The sequence below is a fragment of the Salmo salar genome, chromosome 22 (assembly GCF_965601325.2).
Source record: "Salmo salar chromosome 22, fSalSal1, whole genome shotgun sequence".
In the NCBI taxonomy this organism is placed as follows: Eukaryota; Metazoa; Chordata; class Actinopteri; order Salmoniformes; family Salmonidae; genus Salmo; species Salmo salar.
Window position 1 is genome coordinate 32,327,827 of NC_138312.1, and position 25,260 is coordinate 32,353,086.

At 43.2% G+C, this 25,260-nt stretch overlaps 1 protein-coding gene across 2 annotated transcripts in view; it reads right to left on the minus strand.

The window, feature by feature from the left end:
* The window catches only part of LOC106583192 (sodium-coupled neutral amino acid transporter 3), an 86,148-nt gene that overhangs the window by 35,750 nt on the left and 25,138 nt on the right, over positions 1-25,260 (minus strand). The window contains exons 2-9 of one of the 2 annotated variants that reach the window (XM_014167097.3): positions 22,917-23,271; positions 22,131-22,163; positions 21,809-21,893; positions 21,539-21,654; positions 13,008-13,081; positions 10,743-10,835; positions 9,682-9,763; positions 1,012-1,094 (exon numbers count right to left, since the gene is read on the minus strand). In XM_014167097.3, coding sequence (XP_014022572.1) covers positions 1,012-1,094; positions 9,682-9,763; positions 10,743-10,835; positions 13,008-13,081; positions 21,539-21,654; positions 21,809-21,893; positions 22,131-22,163; positions 22,917-23,074 — 724 coding nt within the window. In that variant the 5' untranslated portion in view covers positions 23,075-23,271. The remainder of the gene's footprint in view (positions 1-1,011; positions 1,095-9,681; positions 9,764-10,742; positions 10,836-13,007; positions 13,082-21,538; positions 21,655-21,808; positions 21,894-22,130; positions 22,164-22,916; positions 23,272-25,260) is intronic. The other variant, XM_014167098.3, reaches the window with a different exon arrangement.

Below are 25,260 nucleotides of genomic sequence, written 5' to 3' on the forward strand. Positions count from 1 at the left end.
CACATCAGACATCACCCTGCTATATCCTCTGAGAAAAGTGATGTGGGAGGTTCGAAGGACTCTCAATATTTCCTCAATCCCAATGCTAATTATAGGGAATATATACAAACATTCCCAGTTTCATGACAATGTGTTTGGGTGTGAGATCATAAGCGTGTATGTTCTTAGAGGGCCCAGTGGACTAAACTAAACAGGACTGCATCTCATTACTTTGCCCTGGCAGCATGGACTCTCTTTCTACTCTGCTCGCTCTCTCTCTCTTTCTCTCGCTCTGTCTTCTCTATCTTGCTCTCCTCTCTCTCTCGGCTCAATTCCTTGAAGGAGAGAACCGCTTAACAAGAGGTCAGGACTTCTCTCCCAGCCTCCCACCCCTATCTCTGCATCTCTCACCCTTTCTCTACCTCTCCATCTCTCTCCCTCTCTCTCTTCTCTCTCTCATGTGTAATTGTATAATGAGCAGTTTTTGCCACTGAAATCCCAGTGACATGGGCATACATAAACAGACAGAGCAACACGTACGGGAGAAAAACACAGAGACTCTTACTCTGTCACTTGATGAAAGCTTTGTAGACATTTGACTTTGTTAAAGGAGAGAGCTCATTAAATGGACATGAAGCCAGGGAATTCTGAGCTGGGTAGTTTTACATTTTCAGAAGACTGCTGAGAGTAACAGTATCTCACATGACACAGTTTAGCACAGATATCTACTTTGAGTCCATCCTAAAACAGTGGGGGAGTGTTTGCCATGTAACACAAGAATAAGGAGAAAAATGAGAGGGGGCAAGAGAGGGGGATTGGGAAAGAGAAGGTGGAAGAGAAGGAGGGGGGAGAAATGAGACAGAATGTTCAAGATTCATTTAAAAAAAACAAAAAAAAAAATTGGCTTACACATTTTTCATGTGTAAGCTCTCATTTACAAAACATAACAGAACCTTCATTTACAAAACATAACACAAAATGTCACTTATGATTATAAAATTGTTAATTAAACAATTATTAAGGTTTTCTCACCTAGCTGCTTCATCAAAGCCAGAGGCAGGATGACACTGATGGACACCATGATGACCAGGTAGTTCCCATTCAGGTACCACTCACTGGAGGGAGAAAGAGAAAGGGGGAGGAGCAGGGGTGAAGAGATAGAGAGAGAAAGAGAGATATGTTATATACTTAACTCTGCTAAAATAATTTATTACATCTTTAGTCCTTATTTGTAAGGGAAACGTTCAATGTCTCTGCGATGTTAAATGACAGGAGGAAAACTCCTTTCCAGTTAAGCCATCAGGGATAAGGATAATATTCCCAATGGGCTCACCCCCTGAGGAACTCACCCACTGTTCCCTCAATGACACAGTTTGTAGAGCATGGTGCTTGAAACACCAGGATAGTGGGTTCAATTCCCGCGACCACCCATATGTTCAATGTATGTATGCATGACTGTAAGTCGCTTTGGATAAAACCATCTGCTAAATGGCACATATTATAGGGATGTAACAATTCACGATATGCATCGGTCCCTGATTTAAATGTTTAAAATATGACAGCATTGGTCTGCTGACCCCAAACCAATCCAAATATAGCATCATGCATCCATCATAAAATCGATTCAAACGTTACGAATGGCTGATTCCATAACATTTTGTTTCTCATATTACTTTCTACTTTCTGAAAATACCTGATATTTTGTGACAACTGGTGCGTCCTTGTCACGTCCTGACCAGTATAGGGGTTATTTGTTATTGTAGTTTGGTCAGGACGTGGCAGGGGGGTGTTTGTTTTATGTGGTTCAGGGTGTGTTTTGGTTGTGTTTAGGTAGAGGGGTATTTGATTTATTAGTCCGGGGTTTGTTAGTCATTGTTCTATGTAAGTATATTTCTATGTTCTATCTAGTCTTTTGTAGTTCTATGTTTAGTTAATTGGGGTTGGACCTTCAATTGGAGGCAGCTGGTTATTGTTGCCTCTGATTGAGGGTCCTATAATTAGGAGTTTGTTTTTCATGGGATTTTGTGGGAGATTGTTCTTGTTTAGCTGTTTTGCCTGACGAGACTGTCAAGTTCGTTTTTGTTTTGTATACGTTTATGTGTTTTCCTTCTTCACCTAATAAAAGAAGATGAGTATACATTTTCCTGCTGCATCTTGGTCTCTACCCTACGACAGTCCTCTCCAACAGTGTCGAACTAAAGGCATGTAACTGTTGACAGTCATTGATCTACAAGTAATTTTGCATTCCGGAATTTGCTTGGTTATTGTTATCAATGCACTGCTGAAAACGATGTTACATGACCTAGAGCATGGTCAAGCATGTTAATGTTTCCAACATTTTCGGACCGCTAAACAAATATTGATTTAGAACCACAGAGAGTTACCTTAAGTCGCAAAGATAAAAGGAGCTGCCTCCACTATTCCAGCACCATTTCAACATTATCAAATCATCTCTGCTTAGTCTAATACATTGACAACTTAAAAATACCAAAAACAATTTAGTCCAATCAACGTAAGCTAAATATGATGTGGCTGTCCATGGTTCTGATTTCTGTGTGCGTGCCTTTGTGCTTGTAGAAAAACGCCAATGTCATCCTCCTCTATTTCATGTTGACTGTCACACCCTGATCTGTTTCACCTGTCTTGTGCTTGTCTCCACCCCCCTCCAGGTGTCTCCCATTTTTCCCATTATCCCCTGTGCATTTATACCTGTGTTTTCTGTTTGTCTGTTCCTAGTTCATCTTGTCAAGCCTACCAGCGTTTTTTCCCATACTCCTGTTTCTCATTATTTCCTGTTTTCTAGTTCTCCCGGTTTTTGACCATTCCGCCTGCCCTGACCCTGACCCTGAGTCTGCCTGCCGTTCTGTATTACCAACCTCTGCCTGCCCTTGACCTGTCGTTTGCCTGCCCCCTGTTTTGTAAATAAACATTTGTTATTTCGAACTATCAGATCCCAGGATAAGACCCAGATGCAGACAGTTCAAAATAACAAATGTTTATTTACAAAACAGGGGGCAGGCAAACGACAAGTTTTGTGGAAAAAGATCCGGGTGCCTTGTGAGGATCAGGTGACGAGTGGCTAATCTGACCTTGCCATCCGTCCTGCTAGCTAATGTTCAATCGCTGGAAAATAAATGGGACGAGCTGAAAGCCCGTATATCCTACCAGCGGGACATAAACAATTGTAATATCTTATGTTTCACCGAGTCGTGGCTGAACGACGACATACAGCTGGCGGGTTATACACTCCATCGGCAGGACAAAACAGCAGCCTCTGGTAAGACACGGGGCGGGGGCCTATGCATATATGTGAACAGCAGCTGGTGTACGATATCTAAGGAAGTCTCGAGGTTTTGCTCGCTTGAGGTAAAGTATCTCATGATAAGCTATAGACCACACTATCTACCTAGAGAGTTTTAATCTGTATTTTTTGTAGCTGTCTACATACCACCACAGACCGATGCTGGCACTAAAACCGCGCTCAATTAGCTGTATACCACCATAAGCAAACAGGAAAACGCTCATCCAGAGGCGGCGCTCCTAGTGGCCGGGGACTTTAATGCAGGGAAACTTAAATCAGTTTTACCTCATATCTATCAGCATGTTAAATGTGCAACCAGAGTGGAAAAAAATCGAGACCACCTTTACTCCGCACACAGAGAGGCATACAAAGCTCTCCCTCGCCCACCATTTGGCAAATCTTACCATAACTCTATACTCCTGATTCCTGCATACAAGCAAAAATTAAAGCAGGAAGCACCAGTGACTCAGTCTTTAAAAGAGTGGTCAGATGAAGCAAATGCTAAACTACAGAACTGCTTGCTAGCACAGACTGGAATATGTTCCGGGATTCTTCCGGTGGCATTGAGTTCACCACATCAGTCATTGGCTTTATCAATAAGTGCATCGAGGACGTCGTCCCCACAGTGACTGTACATACATACCCCAACCAGAAGCCATGGATTACAGGCAACATTCACACTGAGCTAAAGAGTAGTGCTGCTGCTTCAAGGAGCAGGACTCTAACCTGGAAGCTTATACGAAAACCCGCTAAGCCCTCCGACGCACCATCCTGATGGTGAAGCATGGTGGTGGCAGCATCATGCTGTGGGGATTTTTTTTCAGCAGCAGGGACTGGGAGACTAGTCAGAATTTAGGGAAAGATTAATGGAGCAAAGTACAGAGAGATCCTTGATGAAAACCTGCTCCAGAGTGCCCAGGACCTTTTTCTCCGTTCATTTTGCTCCATTAATCTACACACAATACTCCATAATGACAAAGCAAAAACATGTTTTTCAGAGACTTGTCCCGAAGCCACTCTTGCATTGTCTTGGCTGTGTGCTCAGGGTCGTTGTCCTGTTGGAAGGTGAACCTTCACCCCAGTCTGAGATCCTGGGCACTCTGGGGCAGGTTTTCATCAAGGATCTCTCGTTACTTTTCTCCGTTAATCTTTACCTCAATTTTGAATGGTCTCCCAGTCCCTGCTGCTGAAAAAAAAATCCCCACAGCATGATGCTGCCACCACCATGCTTCACCGTCGTGATGGTGCTAGGTTTCCTCCAGGCGTGATGCTTGGCATTCAGTCCAAAGAGTTCAATCTTAGTTTCATCAGACCAGAGAATCTTGTTTCTCATGGTCTGAGAGTCCTTAGGTGCCTTTTGGCAACCTCCAAGCAGGCTGTCATGTGCCTTTTACTGAGGAGTGGCTGCCGTCTGGCCACTCTACTATAAAGCCCTGATATGTGGAGTGCTGCGGAAATGGTTGTCCTTCTGAAAGGTTCTCCCATCTCCACAGAGGAACTCTGGAGCTCTGTCAGAGTGACCATTGGGTTCTTGGTCACCTCCCTGACCAAGGACCTTCTCCCCTGATTGTTCAGTTTGGACGGGCGGCCTTCCCCATATCTGTGCCTCGGCACAATCCTGTCTCGGAGCTCCAAGGACAATTCCTTCGACCTCATGGCTTGGATTTTGCTCTGAAATACACTGTCAACTGTGGGACCTTATATAGACAGGTGTGTGCCTTTCCAAATCATGTCCAATCACTTGAATTTACCACAGGTGGACTCCAATCAAGTTGGAAAAACATCTCAAGGCTGATCAATGGAAACAGGATGCACCTGAGCTCAATTTCGAGTATCATAGCAAAGGGTATTTTATTCGTATTTATTTTTATAAATTTGCAAAAAAATTAAATATAACTGTTTTTGTTTTGTCCTGATGTAGATTGATGACGAAACATTTTTATTTACTCAATTTTAGAATAACAAAAATGTGGAAAATGTCAAGGGGTCGGAATACTTTCTGAATGCACTCTATATCTAATAACCTGAAAATGATCCACATCATATGGGTAGACAAATAATGTCTACTCAGCTATCCTTTTTTTAGGATGCAAACCAGCAATATTAATCCAGCACTGTTAATCCATCCTGTTCTGATCTAATGAAATGGATGTAGGATTTTCTACGGCCTAGAATCGATGCCTTTGCCAGTCATGATGGATGAAGGGAAAGGGGGATACCTAGTCAGTTGTCCAACTGAATGTATTCAACTGAAATGTGTCTTTTGCATTTAACCCAACCCCTCTGAATCACAAAGGTACAAGGGGCTGCCTTAATCGACATCCACGGCACCTGGGAAACAGTGGGTTAACTGCCTTGTTCACGGGAAGAATGATAGATTTTTACCTGGCCCAATGCTCTAACCACTAGACTACCTGCCGCCCCAGAAGCTAGGCCCCTCTTGATTCTCATTGGCGAAGACTCAACTCAAGTTAGGGGTTATATATCAGACTCTCCTATACCACTTTGCCCAACATGTTATATCCCAGAGGTTGTAAATAAACCCTTTCTAAGCTGATATAACTTGTATCATTACTATAGGCGGCCCTCCGTGCCAACACCCACTACCGCTGCAATGGCTTCAGACCCCTCGCACGCATCTTCCTCACTCATGTTACTTTACGGAGAGAGATTTCAGTTTTATAACTGGTGGTGTGCATTTATTTACAGTAGTGGGTTGATTAATTATTGCTTTCTTCAGTGGAAATACAGAATATGTATAAAAATGCCAAATATACCAAAAGCTGAATCAAGCAGAGATTTACGACTATTTAACCATGCTAATCTTTACTGAAACATGCAAACTACAAACATTTAACCAGTTAAGATAATGAATACATGACAAGATACAAATATTTTATAAAAGATTATTCATACAAAAGTCAAGAGTTGGCTATAACATGATTGCAAACAAAGTGAGTGTGTGCATATCCGTGTAAGAGTTTTTGTGTGTGTATTATGGTGTGTATTATAATTTCCCATCATAAAAATGTATCCCCATTCCCCAATCAAATACCTTCATCAATACCACAAAAAGAAAATCTGTATTTTTTTCGTCAATCTGGCAACCCTCATAAAATTCAACATAGACTTGTATAAAATGTATTATGAAAGAAATGGTGTAGTGTACATGAAAAAGAGAAGCCTTGTATCAAATGCATTATGAAGAAAATTGTACAATGTAGGCTCCACAAAATATGAAATGCCTTATGAAGAAAATCGTGTAGGCCTACTGTTGCCTTCACGAAAAAAGGGCCTTTCTGACTGCAAGTGCACCAGTATCCCAAAGTATTAAGCGAAAACAAGCATAAAAAACAGTATTGGAATTAATAAATAAAAACGATGTAAGACTACTATTATATTATAATTATTTCAGTGATAACCTGGTTTTTTAATATATATAAATAAATGTGGTACACAAAAAAAGTCAGTGTAGAACACCATAGCCCATCATGCATTGCTCTAATAACTTTCAAAAGATTGTTTGTCCCCCAAAAATGTATTTTCCTATGAATGAAGTCGCACAAAAATGTGTCTTTTCACACGAATTAAGCTACACAAAAATGCACAAAAACACACGAAATCTGCAGAAATATTTTTTGTACATCTTTGCATGAATTGAGTGTGAGATTGTGTTGTTTATACGATCACATATCTATTATGCTCTATTATGCTTGGGAACAGATTTCCAAAATTAAAATCCCTTTGGGGGCCAAATAAAATCACCTGTGGGCCAAATTCAGCCTGTGGCCCATCAGTTGGGGAACCCTGCATTAGACATTTAACCCAGGTGATGCTGGTATCAATTTGTTTTGCATACATTAATGATAATTACCCATTGATTCTTGAAGACTATAGCTTATAAATGCCTCATGATTAAGTGTGTGTGTGTACCCCATCAGAACCGAAAATATTAGCTTGTTTAAACAAAGTAAATCTAAACAAACACTATATAGCCTCAAAACATGGTTAAGAGTATAATTTTGATATCATGGATGGTCAGTCCTTGCATCCATAGCTCTGTCTTTGAATTAGAGATTAGTTACATTTCTCCAGCCACATCCTTCAGCTTTTTACTGAAAGAGGGGTAGGGATTACACTTTGTTATTGTTATAACATCTGACTGACGCTGTAAGCATGCCTGCTACTCCTCTTTCTAACAAGACCCACAGCAAACTGAGCTATCCAATCAGTTTCAAAGCACCCAGACAGCACACTCATCAGAAGGCTCTGTCAAATCTGTCACACTTACACATTATCATGCTCTACATTAACAAGAGAGCTTATGAGAGAGAGAGAGAAACAGAGAGAATGAGAGTGAGGGAGTGTGCTTGCGTGCATACATGAGTGTGTTTGAGACCAAGGAAGAGAGAGCATAATAAGAGAGCTTGGCCAAGTGGGCCACAGTGATATCCTTCCTCACCAGTCTCCCCCAGGCCTCTAGTGACCACCGACTGGACTGGAGGGTAAGAACGTGGGGTCTCTAGTGACCACTGACTGGACTGGAGGGTGAGAACGTGGGGTCTCTAGTGACCACTGACTGGACTGGAGGGTGAGAACGTGGGGTCTCTAGTGACCACTGACTGGACTGGAGGGTGAGAACGTGGGGTCTCTAGTGACCACTGACTGGACTGGAGGGTGAGAACGTGGGGCCTCTAGTGACCACTGACTGGACTGGAGGGTGAGAACGTGGGGTCTCTAGTGACCACCGACTGGACTGGAGGGTGAGAACGTGGGGTCTCTAGTGACCACCGACTGGACTGGATGGAGGGTGAGAACGTGGGGTCTCTAGTGACCACTGACTGGACTGGATGGAGGGTGAGAACGTGGGGTCTCTAGTGACCACCGACTGGACTGGAGGGTGAGAACGTGGGGTCTCTAGTGACCACTGACTGGACTGGATGGAGGGTGAGAACGTGGGGTCTCTAGTGACCACTGACTGGACTGGATGGAGGGTGAGAACGTGGGGTCTCTAGTGACCACTGACTGGACTGGAGGGTGAGAACGTGGGGTCTCTAGTGACCACTGACTGGACTGGAGGGTGAGAACGTGGGTAGCACAGACCCGTCTGAGGCTGCAGGGTCTGGACTGGACAGTCACTGGGGTGGGGGGACACCATGCTCTTAGCATACTGGGACAGACCAATCATAGTCTACTACATCCAAGGTGTACTACACCCAAGTGAAATAGGCCAATACATGACACATAGAATCCACTGGATTACTAATACTAACCAAATCCACCACATCTGAGACAGTGGGGGAGGTTCATCTCATATTTTCTCTATGACAGCAAATTCCAGCATCTGTATTCTAGAGTTGTAACCTGTGAGAGTGGTTGTTTATTGTGCTGTCAGTGTCAAGCTGCCCCACCTACACCCCAGCCAACCATCTTACCATGTGACACAGTCACACATCATCCCAGAGACGGGCAGAGGGGACTGACCTTCTGAACCACACAGAACACACAAACACACACGCATGCATACACACACCACAGCAATTCCAGACACAAACATCAACCACAACATACTCACACAAACAAACTCTCAATCCATATACAGTATCAACACTCCAGGCAAAGAGCAGATATCTGACAGCCTGGTTGGTAAAACACACACACAGCCTTGGGCTCTGATTGATCTATGGCTCGTTCTGTGGAAAGCTCACACACACACAATGTCATTCAGACTGAGAATATGAGGCGTTCTGTATAGCTGTAAAACACTTCCTGGACATCATTCAGTTCAGTCAGCATCATAAACACACTGACAGCTGGCCATAACACACCAACACAAGCCAGGCAGGCACCATATACCAGAGTATAGACAGTGCATAGAGGCTGCTACAGTATACTCAGTCTGTTTCAGGGTAAAGGCCATTGTCTTTGTGCTATCAGGCAACCTGCTCTAGTCTACATAGTGTTATCCTCTGGTTCACGTTTCAGCCGTGGAGCCTGGCTGTGTAATGATGTGTGTCTGTATCAGCGTGGCCAGGCTGCCCTCTTCTCCCAGGGTTGTTCTCACACACAGCTGTTCTCAGGCCAGCTGCTTGGCGTGGGGCATGGTGACACAAAGGGCTGTGGACCTGTCAGTGCCAGTTGGCACCTTAAAATGAGATTGGCTCAACATGAGAGGAGGTTTCTCCTGTGGTGGTTTAACACTGGCTCAGGATCACTGGAGGAATTCCCATACCGTTGGATCATATCTCCTTCTGCTGAACTTTAATGCCCATCCATCCAACTGGATGAAAACACAGGCAGCCACCTCCCCCTCCCTGCCTGATACATTAAGAACTGTTTCAGAACAGTGGCCATCTATGTTACTGTTGTAATATGTAAAGAACATGCTGTATGTTACTCACCCTGATGGCTTGTCGATCCCCAGGAAGGCCTGGATGACCAAAGGGAACTCATACTTCACGATGTACAGGTAACTGGACATGGCTGTAGGAGGGACACACAGAGAGAGACACAGCTATTAGTAATAGTATCACACACATGTATACTGTATAAAGACATACACACACATGCACACAATCACACGTATACACATGCAGTATACACACGCAGTATACACACAGTATATACACACACACAATGCATACACACACACTTAATCCTTCTGCAGGCTGTGCATATTATCCTGGACAACAAACATCACAAAATACAAGAGAGACAATCATATTCCAGCAAATCTAAATATATCTTAAAACACACACTGACACACACGCTAATCCCTTTTATCCCTTTCGTATTGAATACTTTGATGTTGTGCTGATATATCCCCTTGAGAAAACAACAGATAACATAACTAAAACAGTGAATTCAGTATCTCTGGTAATCTCTGTGTAGCACAGGTTAACATGGTGACAAGAATGCAAAATGAAGTTATTGCTATGAGATGTCACAGGCATAGAAAGTAGATTTTTCCTCAATGAAGTAGCTATCAGAAGAGTCAGAGCTAGAAAGTTGAGTATCTGCCAGGCATGCAGAGATGCGTGTCACCACCTGGGTGTCAGAAGGGAGGGAAGGAGAAAAGTAGTTGACTGTCATCCGCATAGCAATGATGGAAGAGACCATGTGAGGACATGACGGAGCCGAGTGACTTGGTGTATAAGAGGAGAGGGCCTAGATTACTGCCCGGTCTTTCCTGCATCCCCTCACACAGACTCAGAATCTCCTCACCTTCCCTATACACACATCAGGGAGAGAGAACAGAAGAACAGCAGGAATGGAGAGATGCAGAAATAGAAAGGGGCATTACTAATAGAGCCAGGCTGCTCTCAGGGGTACCCACTGACAAGGTCATATGATGATGATTATGATGACACATCCCCAGAGAGACGCTGTGTGTGTGTGTGTGTGGTGTGTGTGTGTGTGTGTGTGTGTGTGTGTGTGTGCCTGTGTGTGACAGAGCCGTCACCTCCAATGTTCTGCAGCGTGATGGCGATGCCGGCAGCCATCTTGCCTGGCGTTCCAAATGCCCTTTGGCCCAGCTGCTCATAAGCCCGGATACCTGAGGCACAGTCATCAAACACATTCACATACAGAGCTGTACTGTACTGTGGCGTAGAGCATGTAGGGCACTGGGGAGGGGGATGTGAATTCCTAGTGATCAGTCTAATTAAACATATGTTTAATTTTTTTTGCAGAAATGCCTTCTTGAACATGTAAACTTTCAGGTGTATTAGTAACAAACTTGTATGTCATCTGTAAATACAATTGTTAAATTACGAGCCTAGTTAGTTTAACCACGGAAAAAGACAGGAACCTTCCCGATAGCCATGATTGGCTGAGATAATGGATGGGCTGGACATGCTGAGAGATGTGTTCTGATTGGTCTGCCATGTCGTAGGCTGCTCAGTATGTGTAGATAATCTTTGCTACCGTTTTCATTTTATTTTTTATTGTATTATTATAGCCATGGAGAATTGCAAAAGTATTGCTATTGCTTTCAACAACATTTCTGCCCTGAATTTAGCAGGTGCAATAGACCAAGATGTGGGAAAAAGTTGTAATGGATTACTTTCTGGAGGACTATTTCTGACCCTGAAACTGATTCCGACGATGAGGAAATCCCTGACTTAGGTAAAAACATTTTCATTGAACCAGACATTGTAGAGTCTTCTGATGACAGTGATGGGGAAGAAACTGAGATCAACAGTGTTGTTGTCACGGAAGAAGTTGACTGAGTTTGGAAATCAGTGGAATGCCTGGTGGAAGCAGAGTATGAGAACGAGGTGAAGAAAATTCTGACGTTTGATTGCAAATGCGGAGGAGTTGAAAAGAGAACACAGAAGGCTGTTGTATAAAACAACTGTCTTCCAGATTACATCTTCAAACTAAGGGCAACCATGGCATCCATGACAGAGAGAGAGAAAGATCTGATGATTCTTATGGCATTGCACACAGTCAGTGTGAACTGGAGTGACTTGACTCAATGGCCCCAGCAAGCTGTACAAACAAAACGCAAATGACAGAGAACTTCTTACTTAGTGAAAGTGGTTCCAGTCTGCCGTGAAGCATTCCATATATACGGGTAAGAGTCTAGCTACATTTTCACATATGATACATTTCAAATGTTGTCAAAGTTGTTTTCATTGCAAGTTAAAGCATGATGTTAGCTAGCTAGATAACGTTAGCTGGCTGGCTAACTAGCAAGCTACATGTATGATCTATGTAGTAATATTATTAATATCTCAGAAATCTGTTTGCATTGCTAGTTATAGCCTACTATTAGCTAGCTAGCTAACATTGAACCTACAGTAGTTGGTTAGCTTTAGCTACCTGCAGATTCATACTACATTCTTTCATGCATGGTTATGACAATCTATTTGTATTGTTATACTGTATGGGTTGGGATTATTGTTTATTGTTTAGCTAGCTTGCTAGCTACATGTCTAAACAAAAGACTCCACTTCGCCAAAAGATTACATGACCCATCAATGTAGCCAGATGTGTCTCGTGGTGATATGGCCTATTGTATTTCTTGAACATGTGAACAGGTCTAGCAATAGAGACCCATCGACTTAGCCTCAGTAGATGTGGCTGGGGGTGGTTATAGCCTCTGTTTACTATAAACAGTAATGTGAAGAACAACATCACCTGCACCAAGGTCAGATTAGAATATAGGCCAAGGACTAGATAAAGTATATTTCTACCTGCCGTGTTTCCTTATTGTAGGCTACTACTTTCACTACTTTTAGTCTTGAAATCTTTGGTTATTTACTACATTACCTTACTCACTCTGTTTAGCACATAGCCTCACATGTGAATCCTTAAAGAGATGGGTGGGCCTAAGGCTTAAGAGGGTGTGAACAATGCTAAACAAAGAAGAGCTCTCTTGTAGGTGTACCAAAACATTTATGGACCATTTTCTCATAAGTGGGGTTACAGGTTTATCAGCTTTCAAAGCAGCATTACTTTCCTATTCTTCCTTAACTGCAATGTATGATATAACATTTTGAAGCTCTAAGTCTGTACTTTTATCCAATGTAAAAACCACAATTTAAAATGTGTGGGAAATAAGGCCAAAAAGAGATGGTGCTTCACATATGCTAAAGAGAAGAGGCAGGCTGTGAGGCTATGTGATGTTATCATGACATTAGTCTTCCTGACAGGGGCGGTAGGGGTTGACTGGTGTATGGTCTCCAACAAAAGTCCTGCTCATGGTCTGAAGACTACATACCCACAATGCCAGATGACTTGAGTAGCAAGTGGATGGAGTAAGATGAGAGGACAGCCACTACTGTCAGGAGCACCCTGCAGAGGAGAGAGGAGAGAGCTTCATCATCATCCTCCTCATCATCATCAACACCATCATTGTCATAATCACAGGGACTTTTCTGTCATAGAAATCCTTGGGCGGGCCGTCTAAGCAATTTTTCAGGTCGCCTAAATACATTTTCGGGATGGAAAAATGCTTTTAGTGTTAACTTAAATTACTAAAACAAGATATAAAATATGTAGAAAAGATAATGGACCTATATATTTTTTTATAATATAATCTTTGAGAACTAACAATCTGCAAAATAAAAGCTAGACAGTCAGTGAGAATTGAAAATTCCAAAAACAATTAATTTAGCAGTATATATTTCTGTTAATATGTTTTAGCAAAATAACACAGTATTAGCCATGGCAAAATGCATAGAATTGCAAGAAATTTGCTTTAAAACTTTAAAACTGCAAAATGTTCTCTAACTGTGGCAGAATATGTAAAATTGCATGAAAATGAAAACTGCAACAAAAAAAATCCTAAATGTGTAGAATTGCAGGACATTTGCTTAAACTTCACTAATTTCTCACAGCTCCATGGAGAAATTTGAGAAAATGTTCTCTAAAATTCAGCTACGCTGACAGGGAGAATACGCCCCCTGCCATGCCCCCCTGCTACGCCACCCACCTAAGCCCCTTTTTTATACATAAAAAAACCTGTTATCATTATCATATTCACCATCATCCTCCTCATCAACACCATCATCATTCTCCTCCTCATCATCAACACCATCATCATCACCACCACCACCACCATCATCCTCCTCATCACCATCCTTAACACCATCATTGTCATAATGATCATCATCATCAAAATCATCATTGTAATAATCATCATCATTATTATCATCATCATCAACCTCATCCTCAACACCATCATTGTCATAATGATGATTATCACCATCATCCTCATCCTTATTGAACTTGATGACCCAGCACATTCTGGTGCGGTATGACTGTAACAGCTGTCCTAATCCATGGCTCTACAGATAACATTCCTCCATGTAAACCATTGATTCAGCTGGATGTACAGCTGGGTGTTGGGTTATAGGGTCTTGAGTCTTGGGTTATGGGGTGCATTCATAAACAGCAACCCACTGACTCAGGTTCACCCAGGGTTAGCCACATACAGAGCCTCAGCCTTACAGAGCATCAGTCTCACTGGCTGCATTAGCTACAAATATCTCCCCCATTCCCCCACCACGAGAAACAACCACAAGGACATTAAGGGCGTTATTTAGAGGTGGAAATATTTACAAAGCAAAGCTGACATTGACATTAAGCTGAGGAAAAACCACAGAGTTAACGAAGAGGAAAAGTAAAAGACTCTGGTCCAAGATCTCCCAAAATACTGCTGCAGGCCCCAGCGGCCAACATCTGGCCGAACAGACCAATCTGATCTCCTACCCCTCCTCTCTCCAACTTTAACTTTTTTTTCTTTCACATTTCTTTCAAATTGTTACTCTTGGCAACTGGAACTGGGCTTGCGTCGGAGAGGCAAAGCATGTCTTTCACCTCAAATTCAACTATGTTCCGTTTCACATTGTTCTGTGTCTCGGGCAGCGTGGTGGAAGAATGCTACAGGGCTGATTTGTAGTGGAGGAAAAGTTAGCCGGTACAGTGGGGGGAACAGTGGGACAGTTAGAAAGACAAGCAGACTGGCAAACAGAGTCAGACAGACAGATAAACTGCATTCCCGCCAGGGCCAGTGCCAGTGCCAGGGCTCGGCTGAGACCTCTGTGTGTGCCAATTTAAGTCTCCACGATAATCTGAAATGTTAGACCACTACAACGGTGCAAAAAATATACATGGGATTAATGGGGTTTCAAATGTGAATGCAATGTGAATGGGTTGCAAATAAGGCCCAGTGCACAGCTACCTCCCTCCATACAGCCTCTGAAAACCCTCTTTGTTCAGCTAAAGCCCACATGACACAACAGTCAGGCCCAGAGGTGTTATACAGAGTCAGTAGACCTCTGCCGGCCTCCGCTCCGGCCCCTTTCCTTCCAGGAAACACAGAACTCTCCTTACAGCAATCCCACCAGTCATTTGCTGGGCCCCAGCAGAGGCTATAGGCTACTGGTCCCATGGCCCCCTGGCCCTACACTCATACATAGGCATGAATGTTGTCAGATGTGAGTCTGATACACCATGCCTTAGAGCAGACTACAGGGCCATACCAATAGTGGGTGATTGGAATGCTTGTTAGTGCTGTAATGCTCCAATGGACAAAGTAGGTGTTACAGTAGGTGAGGTCAAAGGAAAGGGTAGGATAAAGTACTGGAGGGATTGGATGCTAGTCTGGGTACCAGTCTGTTTAGCTCATTCCACTCCTTGCCACTCCTGTCATGATAAGCTGATCTTTGGCATATGACATGGAATACAAGAAGTAGGATGTTAGCTAAACCAACTGGTACCCGGGCTAATGGGATGCCACAGTATTAATATGACGTTAGTTTGGTGTGTTGTTGAGTTTCCCTTTGTTTTTCTGTGTTCAGAGAAGTGTGTGCTGCTGCTATGTAGGTCTGTTGTCCCCCTTGGGAATGAGCAGCTAAGATTCAGACTGACAACGTACGCTGGCAGAAAAAATTGAGAGGAGAGGGAGTTGCACCCTTGAGGCTGGAGCACAGCACACAGTGGTCCACTGAAAAGTTGCTTGACTGGCTGTCCCCCTCCCAAGTCCCTCTACATCAGGATTGGGAAACTTTAATGAGGGTGGAAGTCATCATGAGGGGCAGCAGTTGCTCGCGGGTCGGCGACCATGATTACAAATGTAGATAGCTGGCTGCTAGATTAACTTACGGATCAAAAAGAAATTGCTGACAAGGGCTAATTGAGTGATTATCAGTGACTGATATAACAAGAGACAAACTGCTGATGCAAAACCACATTTAGAAATTGCACCTTGTGTATTCTACTACTCTAGCTTGCAACAGTAAGTTAAGACCCTGACTGAGTTTCCTGTGCAACATAAAACTAAACACGCTTCACACACTGTTCATGTGAAATGTACAGATGTAGGATCTTAAAATTGATCCGAGGGCCTTCAAAAGAAGGGCCGCCGGCCTCCCATCCCTGCTCTACAGTACATGTTTCTCTCCCTCTCTTTCTCTATCCCTCTCGCTACATCTGTGATAGCAGTCAACATGGCTGCTTGAGAGCATAATGGTTTGAGGCACGTGGATCTAAGTCATTTGAAGTAGATACATACATTCATACTGTAAATGCTCACTGGTAATTGCTACACTGTGTGTCACTGTGGTTCTATTAAAGGTGTAGGATCTTAATTTGATCACTCTTTTGTTTCAAACTTGTAGTGTATTTGAGTTTTAAAAAGGTTCTAAAGTTTGTCATTTCCACTTTGACATGTCAGACTTGATTTGCCCTAACGGAAAAATGTATCAACCCTAAAGAAATCTCCATGAATTATAATCCACATAATAATTCAGATTTCCTGTTGCAGCAAGACTATTTTCCTGCTGTAGCAAACTGTCTCAAATGAAGATCCTACATCTGTACATTTCACATGAACAGTGAGTGAAGCATGTTTAATTTTAGGTTGCACAGGAGCAGTTAAGGTTGTACATACTGTAAGCCAGGTGACACAGACAGACAAACAGACAGTGTAGTAACCCAGGGTTCAGCTGGTTCAAATCAGTCCAGACCAGACAGAAGACAGGTTGAGAAACCACAGTCACACCAACCAGCTCAAAATAAATAGCTGTTTTCAGTGTGGAAAAAACTCCTCTAGACATGTCTCTAGCCAGAAAGCTTGGATACAGTCTTTTGGATAATATTTATGTCGGTCATGGTTGTCTTAAATAGTATCAACGCTTCATTTTAGTCACATTTGGTAAGAAATGTGGTCATGCTGCCAATAAGACAAACACATACTACCTCTAGTTAGGAAATAAAATATTGTGTGTCACCCTACCTACAATTCCACTGACTCTAAAACCTGTGCTACTGCTAGTATACAGTCAATGGATTTGGCATTACTACACACATCCAAAACATGACTTTACCTCTAGCAGTGGTGGAAAAAGAACCCAATTGTCATACTTGAGTAAAAGTAAAGATCCACCACATTTTTGTAATTTAGCAGACTGTCTTATCCAGAGCAACGTAAAGTAGGTTTTGAATACATTTTCACACTGGTCCCCCATGGGAATCAAACCCACAACCCTGGCATTGCAAGTGCCATGCTCTACCAACTGAGCCACATACATTACCAAAAGTATTTGGACACCTGCTCATCGAACAGCTGCTATAACAGCCTCCACTCTTAAGGAAAGGCTTTCCACTAGATGTTGGAACATTGCTGAGGAGACTTGCTTCCATTCAGCCACTAGAGCTTTGATGTCGGGCACTGATGTTGAGTGAGTGGCCTGGCTCGCAGTTGGCGTTCCAATTCAACCCAAAGGTGTTCGATAGGGTTGAGGTCAGGGCTCTGTGCAGGGCAGTCAAGTTCTTCCACACCGATCTTGGCAAACCATTTCTGTATGGACCTCGCTTTGTGCACGGGGGCATTGTCATGCTGAAACAGGAAAGGGCCTTCCCCAAACTACTGCCACAAAGTTGTAGTGTTAAACATTTCCTTCACTGGAACGAAGGGTCCTAACACGAAACACGAAAAACAGCTCCAGACCATTATTCCTCCTACACCAAACTTTAGAGTTAACACTATTTTTTTTAACCTTTATTTAACCAGGTAGGCAAGTTGAGAACAAGTTCTCATTTACAATTGCGACCTGGCCAAGATAAAGCAAAGCAGTTTGACACATACAACAACACAGAGTTACACATGGAGTAAAACAAACATACAGTCAATAATATAGTAGAAAAATAAGTCTATATACAAAGTGAGCAAATGAGGTGAGATAAGGGAGGTAAAGGCAAAAAAGGCCATGGTGGCGAAGTAAATACAATATAGCAAGTAAAACACTGGAATAGTAGATTTGCAGTGGAAGAAAGTGCAAAGTAGAAATAGAAATAATGGGGTGCAAAGGAGCAAAATAAATAAATAAATAAATACAGTAGGGGAAGAGGTAGTTGTTTGGGCTAAATTATAGATGGGCTATGTACAGGTGCAGTAATCTGTGAGCTGCTCTGACAGCTGGTGCTTAAAGCTAGTGAGGGAGATAGGTGTTTCCAGTTTCAGATATTTTTGTAGTTCGTTCCAGTCATTGGCAGAAAAGAACTGGAAGGAGAGGCGGCCGAAGGAGGAATTGGCTTTGGGGGTGACCAGAGAGATATACCTGCTGGATTGCGTGCTACAGGTGGGTGCTGCTATGGTGACCGGTGAGCTGAGATAAGGGGGAACTTTACCTAGCAGGGTCTTGTAGATGACCTGGAGCCAGTGGGTTTGGCGACGAGTATGAAGCGAGGGCCAGCCAACGAGAGCATACAGGTCGCAGTGGTGGGTAGTATATGGGGCTTTGGTGACAAAACGGATGGCACTGTGATAGACTGCATCCAATTTATTGAGTAGGGTATTGGAGGCTATTTTGTAAATGACATCGCCGAAGTCGAGGATCGGTAGGATGGTCAGTTTTACGAGGGTATGTTTGGCAGCATGAGTGAAAGATGCTTTGTTGCGAAATAGGAAGCCAATTCTAGATTTAACTTTGGATTGGAGATGTTTGATGTGAGTCTGGAAGGAGAGTTTACAGTCTAACCAGACACCTAGGTATTTGTAGTTGTCCACATATTCTAAGTCACAACCGTCCAGAGTAGTGATGCTGGATGGGCGGGCAGGTGCAGGCAGCGATCAGTTGAAGAGCATGCATTTAGTTTTACTTGTATTTAAGAGCAGTTGGAGGCCATGGAAGGAGAGTTGTATGGCATTGAAGCTCGTCTGGAGGGTTAGTTAACACAGTGTCCAAAGAAGGGCCAGAAGTATACAGAATGGTGTCGTCTGCGTAGAGGTGGATCAGAGACTCACCAGCAGCAAGAGCGACATCATTCATGTATACAGAGAAAAGAGTCGGCCCAAGAATTGAACCCTGTGGCACCCCCATAGAGACTGCCAGAGGCCCGGACAACAGGCCCTCCGATTTGACACAATGAACTCTATCAGAGAAGTAGTTGGTGAACCAGGCGAGGCAATTATTTGAGAAACCAAGGCTATTGAGTCTGCCAATGAGGATGTGGTGATTGACAGAGTCAAAAGCCTTGGCCAGGTCAATGAATACGGCTGCACAGTATTGTTTCTTATCTATGGCGGTTAAGATATCGTTTAGGACCTTGAGTGTGGCTGAGGTGCACCCATGACCAGCTCTGAAACCAGATTGCATAGTGGAGAAGGCGCAGTGGGATTCGAAATGGTTGGTAATCTGTTTGTTGACTTGGCTTTCGAAGACTTTAGAAAGGCAGGGTAGAATAGACATAGGTCTGTAGCAGTTTGGGTCAAGAGTGTCCCCCCCTTTGAAGAGGGGGATGACCGCAGCTGCTTTCCAATCTTTGGGAATCACAGACAACACGAAAGAGAGGTTGAACAGGCTAGTAATAGGGGTTGCAACAATTTCAGCAGATAATTTTAGAAAGAAAGGGTCCAGATTGTCTAGCCTGGCTGATTTGTAGGGGTCCAGATTTTGCAGTTCTTTCAGAACATCAGCTGACTGGATTTGGAAGAAGGAGAAATGGGGAAGGCTTGGGCGAGTTGCTGTGGGGGGTGCAGTGCTGTTGACCGGGGTAGGGGTAGCCAGGTAGAAAGCATGGCCAGCCGTAGAAAAATGCTTATTGAAATTCTCAATTATAATGGATTTATCGGTGGTGACAGAGTTTCCTATCCTCAGTGCAGTGGGCAGCTGGGAGGAGGTGCTCTTATTCTCCAAGGAGTTTACAGTGTCCCAGAAACATTTTTGAGTTTTTGTTGCAGGAAGTAAATTTCTGCTTGAAAAAGCTAGCCTTGGCTTTTCTAACTGCCTGTGCATATTGTTTTGATGCTAATGCAGAATGCCACAGGATGTTTTTGTGTTGGTTAAGGGCAGTCAGGTCTGGAGAGAAACCAAGGGCTTTATCTGTTCCTGGTTCTAAATTTCTTGAATGGGGCATGCTTATTTAAGATGGTGAGGAAGGCATTTAAAAAAAATAACCAGGCATCCTCTACTGAAGGGATGAGGTGAGCAATACAGATGACCAGGGATGTTCTCTTGATATGTGTGTAAAGTGGACCATTTTCCTGTCCTGCTAAGCATTTAAAGCGTAACGAGTACTTTCGGTTGTCAGGTAAAATGTATGGAGTAAAAAGTACATTATTTTCTTTAAGAATGTAGTGAACGAAAAGTAAAGTACAGATACCCCAAAAAACAACTTAAGTATTTTTACTTAAGTACTTTACACCACTGACCTCTAGGTAAAGAGCTATTGTATTGTAATCCTATCTAAGGTCACTTGGTAAACAAATCCCTGGGGCTAGGAGAGTTTTCTAATAAATGCACCATGATAAAGTCTTACAGCACACAGCACACACAGTGTTTCATGGAACAAGACTTAACAATCCAGATCCCATGGCCTCTGCCACCTTGTACCCTCGCTGTTGGGGTTAGGAGGTGTGATGGTAATAGGAGGATGACAAGAGTGGGTGCTAAACCCACAAACACATTACATAACCCCTTCATGACTAATCTGACAGCTGTTAAACTAAACTCTCTGTGACTTGTCCTGACAGCAGATGCCACCACAGCCCAGATTATTCTCCCTAGCTGGCATGGCAGACCCCTGAGAACGCACTCATGCACATTCAGTATTCACACATTCAATCACAGCACAAGATAGGACATGCAGATGCAAGCACATTGAGGTTATTTCCAGCATCCATCATTGTAATTGCATTGGTTTAACACAGCAGCACAACGCTGCTATTAGCATATTAATGAGACTTCTCCACCCAGCCCCATTACATTTCATTATTCCACACAGGGCTTGGAATCCCTATTAATCTCAATGCAGATGTGTATCATGAAACACAAGGTGTTACGCACCACCAGCGTGTCACTGCTGTAGTTATGATAGTTATCACAGTAATGATGCCGTATTTGCCTTTTATCTAGTGACTGTTCAATTAAGACCGTCACATACCGAGTTTACCGCCTGGTTAATTGCCTTTAAATAATTACGGGGCTATTTCTGTCCAGGGAGGAGCTCCATTCAGAGGGACTAAACGGAATGCAATTAAATCAGAGGAACATTTGTGGCTAATGTGCACATGCCTGACTGGGTTTACATCCATGTACATACATTTACAGTACCAATTGATCTTATCATTCATCATATAGAACTGTTGGTCATCTATGTTCATCAGAATCATGAATTCATTCATACATCCATTCATTAATCCATCCATCCATTCATCCATTAATTAATTAATTCATTCATTCATTCATTCATTCATTCATTCATTCATTCATCCATCCATCCATCCATCCATCCATGTTGACTCACAGGAATAGAACGACCCCTGTGTTGGCCATGGCATATGACAATCCTAGAATTCCACTTCCCATGATGGCGTTGCCCAAGTTGAACACTGACATTCCAAAAGAGGTTTTCCCCTCAAACTGATTCCATGGAGAAACACATAGAGGTGAACATTCTTGTTAGCACAATGCTTACAACAATCAAAGTTGCTTTACAGAAGAAGAGAATGAACACATGTTACACATTCATCTGAACCATCCACTGGGGCGAGAGCAGCCTTTAGGTTCCACTTACATCTGTGAAGCGTGTGGTCTTTTTGTCCTCCATGTTAGACAGGAACTCCTGACTCTCTGCGAGGTTGGCCTCTGGATCCTCACTTCTGTGGGGATTCATGGGAATAAAGCACAGTCATAAGAACATGAAGCAAGAACAATGTTATAAAACCGCAACTCAAGGATGCTATCTCTGAGAGAATCGTGGAATCACATAGGATAACATTCAACTGCTATAGGAGTCTGGGGCTGGTTGATACTGTTCTGTCCTTATCACAACTCATGATTGTAATGGTGAGAAACAGTAAACTGAAACATATCCCTTCCTTGTAAATGTCACATACCTGACATTTTGGGCACTATTGGGAACAATTTCCCTACAAAGTACCGTAGAGAAAGACGTTCCATCATCCAATGGAAGCACAAAGAGAAAAAACAACAAACACACCCTCAGAAAATGACACAGTCTGGGTAAACATATTCAACTACTTAAGGGCGCATGGGGAGACACTGTACATGTTAAACAGTTGATGTCATTTCCTGTGACTAAGGGCCAGGTCTGTTCTGTGCTGATAGAGGTGACCACATGATTAGTAGGGCAAAGGAACGCAGGCTCTGACGCTAGGTAGTACTAGGTTCGCATGACCCACATTTCCACACACATATCCACAGTAGTTAACAAAGAGCAGTGTTGTTGTTGTGGGGTGTGTGAAGGGAGACATGTGACACTCTCAGAGAGTAGTAGGTCACAGCCGTAGCCCGCCCGCAGGACTAGGCAGCCAGTAGCAGAGCTCACCTCACCTCTCTGACACGATAAGGCTCAGTGAGGGAGTACATCATATTCAACACTAATAGTTTCATTCTCGACCAACGTAATATGTTGCCTAATACCTAGTACCTGAGTGTATACTTTTTTAGCTGAAAAGGTTCCTCTTGTCTGCTATTGTGTATCTAATCTTGTCCACCAGCCATCTCTCTCTCTGTCGAACATGAAATGCGAAAGCATTTGAGCCTGGGGATGAGGTTATCTTCTATCTGAAAGAGTGTTTACTGTACTTTTAGAGATGAAAAGCCTGTGGATTCTTTAGTATGTTTGCAGTCTGCTATCTTGTACCTAAGTGTATACTTACAGCTCTGTGGTGTCTCCTGGTGGTGTTTTGGCTGCTGCTGTGGTTTCCTCCCCAGTCTCATGTCCTTTCCCATTGGGAATAGAGTTAATCTCGGCTGGAGCTGATACTGGCACTGCAGGAGCAGGTTCCACGCTTTCAGCTGCTTTATCTTCACTCATCTTTGCTCCAATGTGTGTGGGTGTGTGGGTGTGTGTGTGTGTGGGTGTGTGTGTGTGTAAGTGTTTGCGTGTAAATGTGTTTGTGTGTATTGTGTGTGCGTGTGCGTGTGCGTGTGTAAGTGTTTGTGTGTCGGTGTGTGTGTGTGTGTGTGCTGTGGCTGACGTCCTCTTTTCTTTTCCTCTTTTCCTTCAGGAGTCTGTGAAAGAATAGACACGTGGCAGTTAGACTACAACTGATGAGTAAATCATGTTCATAATCACTGGAATATTACAAACAGTTCATTAAATGCAGATAAGCTTGCTTATCTTGCACATCTTGCACAACCATCTATCTGGAGACACAAATTGTACAACTTGAGTACAAATCTATTACAATAATACATTCAGCGATGCTTAATGACTAGGTTTCCCCCTAAATACTGCATACAATCAAGCAGGTGGACGTTTATTGGGTTGAGTGTTGTCCTAGAGGCAGAGCTGAGAGATTTCCGATAGATATGTCAAAATTGGTTATATTGTAAAAATTCATGAAAACTAAGATGTGCTTTTTGGTCTTAATTTAAGGTTTGGGTTAGGCATTTGGGTTAGCAGTGTGGTTAGGGTTAACCTCTCTTGGGTAGGGGGCAGTATTTTTTGTTAGTTTTTCTCTTGTTATGTCAGTCACTGTTATGTCAGTCACTGAACATGTCAGCAAACATTTTTTAGATTGGTATGTTAGTTGGTATTTTAGTCTAGCAACCAGCTATCTAATAATATCGTAATCATGGTTGAATTACCGACTGTGGGGCCCCATTGACTTTGTTAGTCACTCTCACTCAGATATCACGTTAAAAACGGCAAACATTTCTCTCCATCCTATGGCAAAATGTGTAAAATTGCAGGAAATTTGCTGAAAAACTGCACATTTTTCTCTCCGTCCCGGGGCAAAACGTGTAGATTTTCAGCAAACTTGCTTTAAAACTGCAACATTTTATCTACAGCCCATGGCAAAATGTGTAAAATTGCAGGAAATTAATTCTAAAGCTTACATGTTTTGCTCACAGGTGGGGTAAACAAAATTTTACTTAGGGCTCCCAAAAGGCTTTGACTACATGTTTGGGTATGGATGTGGGTATGCAGACACGCGCACTGCGCCCCCCCCACCCCTATCAAAGTTGCCCATCCCTGCCCTAGACCAACTACAATTCGTGTACCGCCCCAACAGATCCACGGATGATGCAATCACCATCGCACTGCACACTGCCCTATCCCACCTAGACAAAACAAATACCTATGTAAAAATGCTGTTCATCGACTACAGCTCATCAGAGTGCCCTGCAAGCTCATCACTAAGATCAGGGCCCTGGGTCTGAACCTCTCTCTGTGCAATTGGGTCCTGGACTTCCTGACGGGCCGACCCCAAGTGGTAGGTAGACAATAACCCCTCTGCCACGTCAACATGGGGGCCCCACAGGGGTGTGTGCTCAGCCCCCTCCTGTACTCCCTGTTCACCCATGGCTGCGTGGCCACGCACATCTCCAACTCAATCATCAAGTTTGCTGACGACACAACAGTGGCAAGCCTGATTACCTACAATAACGAGACAGCCTACAGGGAGGAGGTGAGAGCCCTGGCGGAGTGGTGCCAGGAAAATAACCTCACACTCAACGTCAACAAAACGAAGGAGCTGATCATGGATTACAGGACACAGCAGAGGGAACATGCCCCCCTCTACATGGAGAGGGTCAAAAGAAGATCATCAAGGAGCTCAGCCACCTGAGCCATGCCCTGTTCAGCCCGCTACCATCTAGAAGGTGGAGACAGTACATGTGCATCAAAGCTAGGACCGAGAGACTGATGAACAGCTTCTATCTCCAGGCCATCAGATTAAAACAGTCACCACTAGCTGGCCTCCGCGCAGTACCTTGCCCTGAACCTTAGTCACTGTTACTAGCTGGCTACCACCTGGTACTCAACCCTGAACCTTAGAAACTGCTGCCCTATGTACATAGACATAGAACACTGGTCATTTTAATAATGTTTACATACTGTTTTACCCACTTCATATGTATATACTGTATTGTAGTCATGGTTCATCCTATATAACTACTATACATACAGTAAATAGTATATACACTATATATACAAAGGTATGTGGACACCCCTTCAAATTAATAGATTATTCTATTTCAGCCACACCCATTGCT